The sequence below is a fragment of the Gymnogyps californianus genome, chromosome 2 (genome assembly GCF_018139145.2).
Source record: "Gymnogyps californianus isolate 813 chromosome 2, ASM1813914v2, whole genome shotgun sequence".
Lineage (NCBI taxonomy): Eukaryota > Metazoa > Chordata > Aves > Accipitriformes > Cathartidae > Gymnogyps > Gymnogyps californianus.
Genome location: NC_059472.1, coordinates 105,182,071 through 105,195,304, shown reverse-complemented (window position 1 = coordinate 105,195,304; position 13,234 = coordinate 105,182,071). Strand labels below are relative to the sequence as shown.

The window sequence follows — 13,234 nt, the reverse complement described above, 5'->3', positions numbered from 1 at the left end:
GGACAATGAAAACCGTCACTGCAATTATTCTACTGCATTTGACTATGTGCTATCACAACAGAGACTGCAGTGCCACCAGCAGAAAAGTGTTTTTAATATCTGTCCTTGCCTAACAGCTTAAAACACTACTGAAAATCTTGCTCTTGCTTGTAAAGCTGTAAAGGTGGACCAAAGAGGCTTTAGATGAGTGACTTTTAGTTTATAATGGTATACGTGGACCTACAAATGGTCTTCCTGCACGACAGCAGAAGATGGATCACAAAAGGCTGATCCTACACGTACCAAGTAATTATCCCCATGTTTGGATTTGAGCATTCGGGTTACATCTTGTAGATTGTGGAGGTAAGTTTCCTCAGAACAGCTAGCAGGGAAGGATACAGCGATGATCCGCTCTGTGATGTAAGTGAGGTCAAGTTCATAGCCTTCCTCCATAATGTGATCAAAGTCTGCACTTCTGTGAAGAAATTCGATGTGGCAGTTCAGAGCAAAGCAGCCAAGAACAAGCACAGCATATTAATGAGAAGAAACTGCAACTTGGACTCATACAGTCAAGCATCTGATGTTTCCAATATTTTCATTACAACTTATTAAATGCCTACAGAGCTCAAATTATTCAGTTCAGTACACAAATGGAGTTAGCCAAACATCAGAGTTCTTCACATCAAAACTACAGTGAAAAAATCTCTGCAACCAATAATGTAGAAAAGCAATAAAATTAATACAAGCAACTTTGACAAACAACAGTGCAACAAATTTGGGAATTAAGTAGAAAACATATAGGTACATATGTCTGCACAAATCTCTTTCTCTGTAGAATTCTGCAAATGCTTTACAAATTGGTAGATTCACCAGTAATCTGTAAAACATTGCTGATAGATATCATCTTGAAATCTGCTCTGAGTAACACTGAAGTGAATCCAAAACCGGTCCCCAAACTGCTACAGACACCAATATAATGCAATTAATCTCACAGGTTAGTCTACAGATACTGTTTACTCTAACTTGTCCTTCTTTTCCAGGTTGAGGGCACGACAAGGCACCTTACCTTGTCCTTCTTAATAAAATAATCAGAAGATTACAGTCATTAAGTTAAAAGTAAGCTCAGCAAATATGCCCAGTTGTTTTCTCAGACAGGGACTGTAAAAATGGTCCTTGCATAGCAGGACATGTCTTGCAGAAGACTGAACTCACAGAAATCACAACCACTAATAACAAAACCTAAACCCACCACAGCGTTTTGTGACACTACTACACAAAATATGAAAGAAATACTTGCCGTGATCCTTTGTCAAAACTGAAAGAGGAGTTCTTCGAAGCACTGCTGGAATTCTGGAACAAAGAAAGCAGAGCAGTCAATGTGGTACCTTCCTTGCTGCCACTGATGTCCATGTTCCTGCCTTTTTTCCTCATTTATTATGTCCATACTGTGGAAAACTATACCAACAAGAGGATAAGAGAGTATCAGCGCCTTATGTTTTGACTGCAAACACTGTGGTTATGGCCAGGTTATGTCCGACTCTTCATACAGACTCACTACTACCTCTTCCAACGCACTACTGCCAGAGAAGGACTGGATGTCTTCTGTGCTCTTCTTGGTAACTGCATTAAGATTAGAGAAAACATTCAATGGACTTCTGAGAAGATGGAACTTGAATTTCTGTATAAACCTGCAAAAGTGAGTTCCTCTCAAGTGATTCTCTTACAACAATATTGAAAAATATACTCAATTTATTCCAGTATCAGAGTCCTAGGAGTTTGAATAGAAGCCTGAGCTGCAATGGGTTTGCTTTATGAGAATTTAGTGGGTGTCTTCTGTAGTTCCATTTGTTCAGTAACAGTAACTATGCATTAAAAGGTGTCAAAACTTTCTCCCCCATGAACCTTAGTAATAGAATTTTTCTCACCTAATTTTAGCTGTCTCAAAATTAAGCTCCAGTGTGACACTCACCCAAGCTCTCTGTATGTAATGGAGAGAAACAGAGACATCTAGAGGGGGCAGTATCCCTTCCTTCCAGGACAGGTTTTTAGAAAAAGACAGCTATTACTATACTAACATTAAATAAAAATAAATAAAAATATTTACTTTACATTTAGATATATGTTTTTATACAGAAAATCTGAAGTTCAATTTAATATCATGCATCAGTAACTCCGTAAGAGTATTCAATCGTCTTCCTGCCCTGAATTTATACTTACTATACAGAAAAATAGACAGAAAAGCTGATTTAGATGAAGGATAAGAGCTGGAAAGCTGACAAACCCTATCTATTTTGGCTACATACATGACAAATATTTCCAAATCAAATAAATTGTGTTTGAATGCAAGAGGCCTTAGAACTTTTCATACAGTGACGCTGTATATCAAAACCTGGGAACAGCTAGGACACACACAAGCATGCAAGTGCTATGTTTCCTACGAAAACTTCTGGAAATGAGCTGGCAGATTTTAAAGCACACCTGATGGCATAAGATGCAGCTCACCTAAGTGCTTGGTCCCAGTTCCACTAGTTCTTGTCTTTACTTAGACAACAGAAAATGAGGAAACTTCATGGCATTTTCAGCTTCTTTTTACTCAATCCTTTCTTAGGATTTTAAAGGCTGTAGGTAATACACCACGGGTGCCAAAACAAGTAAATAACTAAACAACTGAAATTCAAGACAAAGCTTTTTGTGTGTTTTGTTTTGTTTTTATAACTAGAAGGCAATTGGTGGAACATGCCTCTCCCTCCACTTCCTTGGTCTCTGTTGGTCACACAAATGTATCCATTGCTTAAGGAGTACTTCCACCATTTTTTAATAAATTTTGTGACTAAACCTCCATATAACCTGAATAATCAGTCACTTAGCAGCTTCTTCTGGTAAGAAAATAGGTGATAAATTCATTCTTTATTGCACACTGTTGTAGCATATAAACTAGCATATAACCTAGTAGTATGCAGTGTATAAGCATATGAACAATAACATAATGCAAACCACTAGCAGAAAAAAAACCCTGTTATTGAGATCTATATTTACTGTATGCATGCCGTGCCACCTACTGAAATGCACAGTACTATATACCCTTTCCTGCTCTGTGTACAAAAATGGATAATCCTGACAACTTCCACAATTCAACAGCTGGAACAACTTAAGACTGAAATTACCAGTGCTGTTTGGAAAGAAATTTTCTTCAAGTACCTATAATACCCTTTAAAAGTCTAGCTGATTGGTTGCACATAGAAAAATATAAATATATCCATTTAAAAGGACTCTTTTTCTGAATTCTCATCTGGGTATCATGTTTCATTGCATGGTCTTGAATAGCTGCAATACTCTTCAGTCTGTCATTACAGGTATGCTTTTATACAAATTCTGGACAGCTCCCAAAATCAACAGAACCCTACCATCTTCAAAAGATACTTTGATTCAGACCATGAAACTTCCCATTGCCTATCTATGGTGCGCCAAACTACTACATTTTACTTAACCCTTCATAAGGTCAAGATCACCATGTACATTATACATTCACTACAGTCGATGAATTGTTGGCAACTGTCAACAGTCAAGGACACACCTCCATTTTTCTGCATGTCCTCTAGATTAGTGTCACTTCTTCCTCTCTTCCATGGCTTAATTATCTTGTAACTAGTGATGCATTGTTTTTTCCTCATTTTTTCTTTTTACTATTTGTTTTGTTTACTAATTATCAATGACTACACCACTAACTTTTCCCCTCACAGCTCAAATATTTAGCAAAATCCAACAAAGATATAATACATGACTTATTACAGAGACAAAATGGTTACTGAAAAAGCTTTTTAGAAGTTTGATGAAACACATACCATATATGCACACACCTCTACAACGTGTTCTCAAACACATGAAGAAGCTGTTACAGCATTTCTCACAACAGGCAATCTGTAAATGTGAACCATATCTTACCATGCTTCTGACTGAATTCAGGTTTAATAGTCAATTAAAACCAATCTTGAACTTCTGTGACTGCCTCTCTTTCTTTTCCCAACATTTCTGTATGGTTTCAGGGTCATTTCACTGATAAGAAGGGATTCTTCTTCATTCTGGACCAAGTCATACACACCTACCAGCAGAATACGAGTTTCACCAAGCACAGGATTCAATGGCACAGGGCAGGCTATCCATAAAGGCAAATCACCTCCAAAGTAAAAAAAAAAGCCACTATTTTCTGCCTTGCTGCACACTGGAGGGATAATGGCAAAACATTTGGCTAATCCTCCAAGGCAGCAAATGCCATCTGGCATCTCCCAGAATGGACAATGACACAGAAAATCTTGCAAAGCTACATACGATTTTCATTTCCTGTCAACCAACAGCAGTAAAGAAGATGAAGGGGAATGAAAAACAATGGCTCAAAATGGAGTGTTTAACCACACCTGGCTAAAAATTGAGAGTTGTAACTAGGATAGACACAGTGGAACTAGCACTTGATTTGTTGCCAGTAGGACAGACCACCCTGAGGTTATTCTTGCTTGAGCTTCTCCCCACGATTCTTGCTCCCCTGCAACTGCCTGGCAATGCAAACAGTATAACCAGTCATTTGAGAAGCACAGTTTTGAAAAAAGAAAACAACTCCCATTTACCTATTCCTTCAGTTTTAAGGAATTTTTATATCCCAAACAAACAGATCAATCCCAAACAATAACACATAAAAGTTATCCCTATGTAAACAAGTGCAAAGAGCCTTTTGGTCAGACAAATTTAGCTGCAGTGGTTGTCTGAAAGCCAGCAGGGGGAAGCAATTGCTTCTCAAAAGACAACTGTCTTCTCTCCAGCCACTGAATGACATCAACGAGCAAATTCATTGCATCCAAGGTACTGCATCATTGCCCTTTTCCAGTGAAAACTCAAGCCATGCAACTCTTTCCTTTGACATCCTCCTTACCGCTTCTTTTACCATCTTTGGCTCCTGCATCTAGTCCTGGGCACACTGCAGAGCTTGCTATCCCAACTTTCTCAAAAATGCAGTCCTCAGATGAGACCATCCCAGAGTCCAGTACAGCCTAGGCATGATACAGAAGCTAAGAAACAGACCCATATTTAATTCTACATCATTTTCACCAGGTCACAGCAGTCACTAGAAGGTAAGTTTCCCAGCACAGCCTGCTGTCAATGGAAGCGTAGGAAGTGGGCAAGACAGCAATTAAAGCACAGCTTGGACGAAACAGGCTTTTGAGATCAGTCCTGTTTATTCGCCTTCCTCTGACATCAAAGAGGGTGAACCTGCTTATGGATTACCTGGTCTGCCTCACATAGCAAGCTTGTGCTGTCCCAGGCAGCATGTCATACCTTTACAATCTCTCTTCCAGTCTCTCCACAACTTCAGAGCAAAAACATGACACAGGTATAATACAGGCCATCTCACACAGTGTGGCACTGAGGTGGCATTGAGACACATTCTGCCTTAGTCCAGAAACAGAAGGAATAAGAAATAACCTCTCTGCTAAGCCTGCATCCCCTTGCCTATGATGAAAGGCTGCCTCTCAAGGAAAGAAATGGGGACAATCAAGTAAAAAATAATGCCTATTAAAAAAAAATCAATCCTATCTGTAAAAAAATTGTGTGTCTCAGCAAGATGATCATCCTCAACCTTTCCAAGAACGGAATAAAGGAACTTGGGTTACAGCTAGTCGGCTTACACACTTCATAGGCTCAACTCCTCTGTAGTAGAGCTGCAGAGACCAGAAAGATCACAGAAGGGACAAAGTGTGAAGAGAGATCAGTTTTGCCCCAGATAAATTCATTTGCATTTTGTCAGTACACTGATTTACTATCTTTTATATGACAGCTCTGGGGGGAAAAAAAAAAAAATAAAAAAATCAAAAACCTGCTATTTTCCAATACCAAAGTAAAACTAGACATGTGGGCCACACATGGGCTTAGAAATACCAGGTGGGATAACGACTTACCCATTTTGAGGCTAGAATCAAAGGCAGGCTAAGGAAGCCAAATGAAAAATCATTCAGTAGCCTTTCCCAAGGCCTTGTTCCTGGCATTGAACTATAATATAGTAATACAATATGTGCTTAAAAGCGATCTCAGCAGAATATAAGAACTACTGGTTTCAAGGACTGGGTTGTTTTAAAGAACTGAGACAGCTGTACATCAACTATAGGCACCTCCGAGGAACAGCACTACTGAAAACTCATGGCTCCAGGATCTGACATGCATTCATGCAGCTCATCTATTTCTCTCCTGGGCTCCTTCTTGAATGGGAGCATTAACAAGTGTAAGGATCAATGAGTAGAAACTACAATATCTGAAATGTAAATCAATGAGTAATCTGTGACTTAAAGGTATCAGGATATATTTTGAAAGAATGACATGGATCTATTTGGGATATAAGTATTTTATTTGTGCCTATTTTTAATGTTGATATATGCATCAGAAAACTTGATTAGCTAATCTGTCATAAAATTACATGCATTTTACATAGCTTTTAATTAGCTTATGAAACTTTTTTCCACACGATTGTTCGCCATTCAAACAGTCACAAATAAGAATATGAATAGAGAGACTGATCAGCGGGAGACCTGAATGCATTTTAACCAAATTTGTGATGGTATTTTCATTCCCCAGGCCATGGATAGGAACCAGAAGAAATTCTCTAACACATTTTAAGGCATAGTGTAACAGTTCTATACACTCTGGGGTACTGCAGAAAAGACAGGACAATGAACTACACTGATCATTGGACTGCTCCACCATGATAAATCCTACTGACACAGCAGTTGCTTTTAGAAGCTACAGTGAAACGCATGTTTAGATGTCTTGGATGAGAACCAAAATTTGCATAATCTTTTGGCCTCTGGCTTTAGAATGATTCCTAATGTGGAAAACAAAGATTCATGCCTTGTGAATACAACTGTCTCTGTTACTGTGTATCTATTCCTGCAGTAAATATTAAAAAATTAATAAAAAAAAAATCTTTTCTGGAGTTGACTCTCTACAGAAGAGATTTATCATTATTTCTACTGTAAACAGCTATTTGTCTGGCTGTACATTTTATTTTTGTTCTGTATGCTGTATTCCGTAAAACTAATGATCTGTTCCCTTGTGTAGTGTAACAGCAAGAGTCGAGACAGATGCACCCCTTGCAAGTAGCAGTGTCTGCAGAAGTTAAATCCCACCTTGCTGTCTCCCTGCCAAAAACTACCCTGACTCTTCGCTGCTGGCAAAGCTGCTCCCACGATTCTTCCCTATAACACTTCAGCCAAGACAGGCCAGGCTCCTCTAAACAAGTTAACTACAGGGCTTTGTAATCCAGCTCATCTTTATCAAGTTTGTGGGGCACTTGGATATGGAGTTCCATCTACCAATCTGCCAGGGCAACAAGGAACTAACCGGGGCAGGAAGATCATCTTCCAACTCACTTAGATTCAGAAAAGCAGCCCTGCTCACAGCCTGAAAGCTCCTGGTACAGCTGGGTCTTTTATCCGTCCTTTTATCTTCTTTTAAAAAATTGAAATTCATAACAGAGAGAAGGCACACAGCAAATTTTTGCTACTAAGGGCTCTTTAACAGAGAATACTGAATGCATGTAAAGTCCATATTCAAGTGAGAAAGAGGCACAATTGATGTTTTACTTCATATACAATTTTACAGATATACATATTCACATTTGGAAAACCATAATATTTCTGAAGCAAAGTCTCAAGACTAGGACTTCACCCAGAGTTTCATGAGCCTAGCACCTAGCCCTAACCAGTGCTGTGTAACACTGTCTCTTGCACACACAGAACAGGAGCCCACCTGCCTGGGTGAGTTAGAGTCATGTCAACACTCGAATGACTGTGTTCCACTGCAGACCTATGGGGAAACTTACTATGTCAGTGTTTAAGTATTACCATGTTAAGTGTTAGGTAAGGAGTTTACCTCAACTGACTAAAATAATACTTGTGCTCCAGCTCCAGTTGTGGCAGAGTTTCATAATTACTCCAGAGCTTTGCAACAGCTTCCTGAATGAATACTATCCACAGGCAATGTAATTAACAACAGACAGAGCAGAGTGTAAAGGTTTCTGCATTAATTCACACCTACCACATTATGAGGCTCTGCAAAAGTCCTGCACAGCATGGCTTAGTAGCACCTAATGCAAAGTTCCTGTATGTATGTGCTCTACTTCCTAACTCTGTAAAAAGATACAGTGATGTCCACAGGAAAGAAAAAATGTGGTGGCAGAGGGAAAGACTTCAGAAGTAGATCTCCCAAGTTTCTCTGACCTGGTTAAGATGCAAGAGATCAAAACTGAAGCAAACTTTCATCACAAATTTAGCATCCTAGTAACTAACAGAAAATTAGGTGCACGCAATTCTTGGATACAAAGTGACAGAATCACTTCTGCCAGCCTTTAGCTGAAACAAGAACCCTCATTTATTTGTTTTTAATATGTTAATATTAAGAATAAAGTAAGATTCCAGTCCATAGGGGCAATGAGGAAGCCCTCTAAATGTAATAAAATGCACTTCTGACTTCCTGAGTAAGAAAGTGTTACCTATGCCTCAGAGCTATCCCAAACACTAAAATTAAGCTAACAAAATTTTGGTTCTGACACTACCTAGAATTCAAGTCAAACTCTCTCTGTTGATGCTTACACAGCTTTCCTATAAAGCAGTAAGGGCTGATGCTAGAACTATTCCATTAGCAATCACATTGCTAGGAAAAAGCAAGAGAGCTTTTCTTTCCTGGACCAGATGCCATGGAACAAGATGCAAAGGAGAGAGAGGAAGGGAGAAGAAATCCCAGAGCCAAAAAAGGGTCAGGCAGGTTAAAGCAGTCTCTTCCAATTTAGTTAATAAACCAAAAGGAGAACACGCGTGCCACAAATTTAGAAGGAAGAGAAGGCAGGAAGACAAGGAATGCACCTCCCATTAGCACTACACAGACGGGATGTGTGCTGCAGTCATGGGTCACAGAACCAGAGCTGCAAAAGCCTCACCCAGGCAATGGCTGCATCTAGACCCACTGCCTGGAGACAGCACTTTCTTATGAATCCCCGAGCCTTGCAGCTTTATACCTCCTCTCTTTTCCAAACACGAATAGGTGTTCCTACCACTGTGTTTCAGTTGGGAACTTTCTTCTATTTCCCAATGACCCCCTGCCTCTCATCCATGTTACCCTTTGCTCCTGGGGTATACTGGTCCATGGAAAGCAACTACCAAAAATTTCAGGAAACTTGCTAATGGTCAAATAATAACCAATGCAAAATATAATAGGACAAAAGGCACAGCTGAAAAAGCATTGCTTGCCATTAAGGCTGCCTTCAAAATGGCTGTGCACGAGCTACTACATGTACAGAAAAAAAAACCCAAAACATATGACCTTGGCTTGTGTAACAAGCAACCAGTACAAACAGAAAACCCTCTGAAGTATTCAGATGTAACACAATGAAGCTAAAAACTTCCAACTAACAATAGAAAATTATCTGCAATTATTTTCCTCACAATATATCTCATTATTTTGCTTCACATTTGTTACACTAGAAGCAGCTGTCAAAACCAATTATTCACATGCAGATAAGTAAGAAGTTTGCTCTATTCTGATTTTTTAATTTTAGTTAATTTGTCTAGTTAAGGAAGAGTGAAGGGAGAAACAATCTTGTCACTAGACATTTTAGCTAGTTTCAATATCAAATATATTCTAGCAACTTAGAAATAATTATAATTTTACTGGAACAGTGTGGATAATAGCATGGATCCAACCACAGAGATGACCTCAGTTGTACAAAAACATTTATTGCCACCCCAAGTAAACAAACTATATTGCTAATACAAATGCAACCTCTGTGTTCTCCTGCCTATGTGGGTAGTCAAGGATCAGAACTCTTCACACCCTGTACAGAGTGGCACCAGCAGAAGCCTGCAGCACTGAACCACAGACAACATTGCAAAACAAATGCAACATGCACAAGATTAACACTGTGAAGTAGATGCTCATTTATTGCAATAGAGAGCTGCTCTTGAATTGAACAATGAATCGGTGAAGACCATATGCATCTTGCCAGTCCTTCCCTCTGCCCCTTTTTAAATGTTAACTTCATCTTTACAGCGGTGAATCAAATACCTACATCACAGTTGCCTACTAACAGATAGTTAACTATAGGCATCTCCCATGATTTATTTAGAAATCAAATAAACTTGGCATCTCTGATAAAAGGCAACTGCAAAGGACTTTAAGTGCTTTCTTCTTTGTCTTACTTATTTCACAGGAATTGTGCTAAAGTATACTCATAAGTGCTATCAGTATTGAAATGTGCAATACTTCCCATTTGCAGAAATTTCTGCATCACTTAGAAGACTGGGTTCTATTGCACTTCAATAAATGTATTTAATACTACTTGTACCTTGTACTACAGCAACAATAATAATAAAGGGTTGGGAAGGGGCATTTAATTTGTTTTGTAAATAACATGGCACAGTAACTTGAACAAATAAAGGCTAAAAGATCAATTGCATATTGACTACAAGAACTAATATTCTTCCTGCTGAAAAAAAAATATCTCTTGAATTTCTGGACTCCTTTGAATACAATCAGTCTATGAAGATTTTAATATTTCTCTTCACTGCTCCCCTGCTTGATTTAGAAATAAGGAACATAGAGTTCATTTCATTGTTCCTGGATAAACTTGGGGGGAAAAAAAACACTAATTATCCTAATCAAAGGCTAATTTCACACAGCATAGAAACCAAAGTGCATGCTTTGAAAATGGCTAGCAACAAACACTTTGTGAAGATGTAATAAAAACAAGCAGCTACAAACAGGAAAATAAATCAGGCCAAGTAAAGGAAAAAGAAATAAAATGGAATTACTTACATTTCTGGTTACATGATTTTTAACGGCCTCAGGGTTATTAGTCTGCAAAAGGAGAAAAGTTAACAAAACTGACTTTAATTTTCCAGATAGTTTAACTATATTCTAAGAAATACCCTCCTAACATATACACACAACAAAAAATAAATCATTCAGAAGTACACATACGTTCTACAGTATTAAAAACCAAACTATCTTTCAAACAGATACAGAAAACAAATTGATTTTATATTATCATCCTGCATATTCAGGTCTTGTAAGCCAGCACTCAGCTACTGAGGGTGTTTACTCCAAGTTACAATATACATGGAGATGTATGCTGTTAACCGTGTATTCCCTTTTGTATTTTTTCACAATCTCTCATTTTATGCTTTTTCATGAAAACAGACACTTGCGTGGTTATTGCTCAAGTGAACTGCCTAGGATTTTCTTTAAGCACTGTGTAAAATCTCTGTTCAAGGCTTTAAAACATGCTAAGTCGTATCTGTGGAGGTTTAAAATAAACCTTTTAAAAGAAATGAGCCAATCCATTACTATGAAAATCTAACATGAATCACCAGAAGCAGAACCTTCCATCAGTACATGCTTTTTTTAATCGATGACTACAATCAGCATGAAATCAAGGTAATGTAATAGGGAAGTACAGTGGTAAAACTGGGTAAAAAAAAACCTCAAAATGTTTGCTTAAGACTTCAACAAAGTCAAGATTTGGCATTTCACAAGAGAAGATATCCTAGATTAAGGATTTGGCATTATAATGGGACAATAACAGAAGTATTTCACCTTGAAAAAACCTGAAAATGAAAAAACTAAGAACACTAGAACTAAGTCAGTGCTGTAGGTTAGGTAAGACTGCATCAAACTTCAGTGTTCCCCACTCCGCAAGTCTGCAAAGAGTCCATTGTGCACAGAGGAACACCTAATGTTCAACTGCATAAAAATACTGCTTCAAAAGACAATTTCAAACTCTGTACAAGAATCAATAAGGTTTTGCTCAGAAGACATTAAAGCTACGTTGTCGCAAGCTACATTGCTGCCATAGCAACAGCATTATCATTACAGCTAACACCCCATCTGCATCTTTACCCTGCGGAATGCAAAATCATTTCCCAATCTGGAAAATCTTGCATCCAAATTTTATACAGAACAGGAATCACTGAAATATATCCACCACTGAAATACAGACACCTCTGGAACAAAACATAACAGCCATTAAAACAGCACTGTGCAACACTTCACAAGACTTTAGAGTAAGTGCAAACCTTATGCAAATCAAACTTTATATTTATCTTGTACATTTAAAGCATAAACTAAAAGGGGCAGGAAAGGAACATGTAAAAATGCATGATGAAATACGTTTTTCCTCTTCATAATTTTCACTGGCACACTATCACATATGGACTAAGGGACACGTAAGAGAGTAACTGGTACTGAACCTTACTTACTTGGAGAGCACACCTAAAGGAGGGAAAAAGTCTCAGGAAACTGCTTTCTGATTCTGGGTAAACAACCAGGCCATCTTAAAGTGGCACAGACAATAAAATGAAAACCCAGTTCTTCCTCTTGAATCACTTTGCTGACCAGAGCTGCATTGTCCTGCAACTTCAAGACTGTGCAGTAACTTACAGCTTGGAAAGTGGTTTTAAAAAAAAAAAAAAAAAAAAAAAAAAAAAAAAAGGCTAAAACAGCACATACACACACAGGAACACGATGTTTGCCCAAACTAAGAATACCAGCCTCTGCCCAAGACAGACTGTGGGTACCCCAGCACACTTGCATGGCCACACAACTCCACCACGCAGACATCAGCAGTGGTACAACTGAAAATTTGACTCCAAAGCCTGCTGTGGGAAAGATGGTTTGAACTAGAGATGCAGTTTTATAACTGTCAACTCTTTTTTTGATAGGTCACTGAAGTTCAGATACACTCTAGTTGCAAAACTCAACTGGAAACACAGTTATAGATTTTCGGAGCGTAGACTATAGTAGCAACATTTTGCTTAATTCAATGAGTCCACACACAATTTACCAGGACATACATCTTCATGATTCGCTCACAGTTAACCCTTGAGAATAGGCTTTGAGGTTGTTTTATTTTTTGTTTAAAAACTTGACTTAGCTTGTCAGCTATCAAATCTCCACAGTGCTAAACGTACAAACCTGTCAGTCAGAAGAACTAACATACAGACTGACCAGTGCTATTAATTCAATCCAGAAACCCTAAATTGAAACTTCAAAGTTCTTCTCAGCAGATTAAAGGTGATATATAGGACAAACACCTGTATCACTATAACCTTAGTTACTACTATTTCACAGTCTTAGGACACTCACTGCTACTTAGCAGAAAGAAACAGACCCATATAGGAAAAGGCAAAATACAGTTTTTTGATTCACTTGGGGGTCCCTGCAC

At 38.3% G+C, this 13,234-nt stretch overlaps 1 protein-coding gene across 5 annotated transcripts in view; it reads right to left on the bottom strand.

The window, feature by feature from the left end:
* Positions 1-13,234, bottom strand: part of TNS3 (tensin 3) — a 237,686-nt gene that overhangs the window by 118,522 nt on the left and 105,930 nt on the right. For all 5 annotated transcript variants that reach the window (XM_050892614.1, XM_050892617.1, XM_050892615.1 and 2 more), the window contains 3 exons: positions 10,828-10,869; positions 1,277-1,329; positions 283-454 (listed from right to left, as the gene is read on the bottom strand). In XM_050892614.1, coding sequence (XP_050748571.1) covers positions 283-454; positions 1,277-1,329; positions 10,828-10,869 — 267 coding nt within the window. The remainder of the gene's footprint in view (positions 1-282; positions 455-1,276; positions 1,330-10,827; positions 10,870-13,234) is intronic.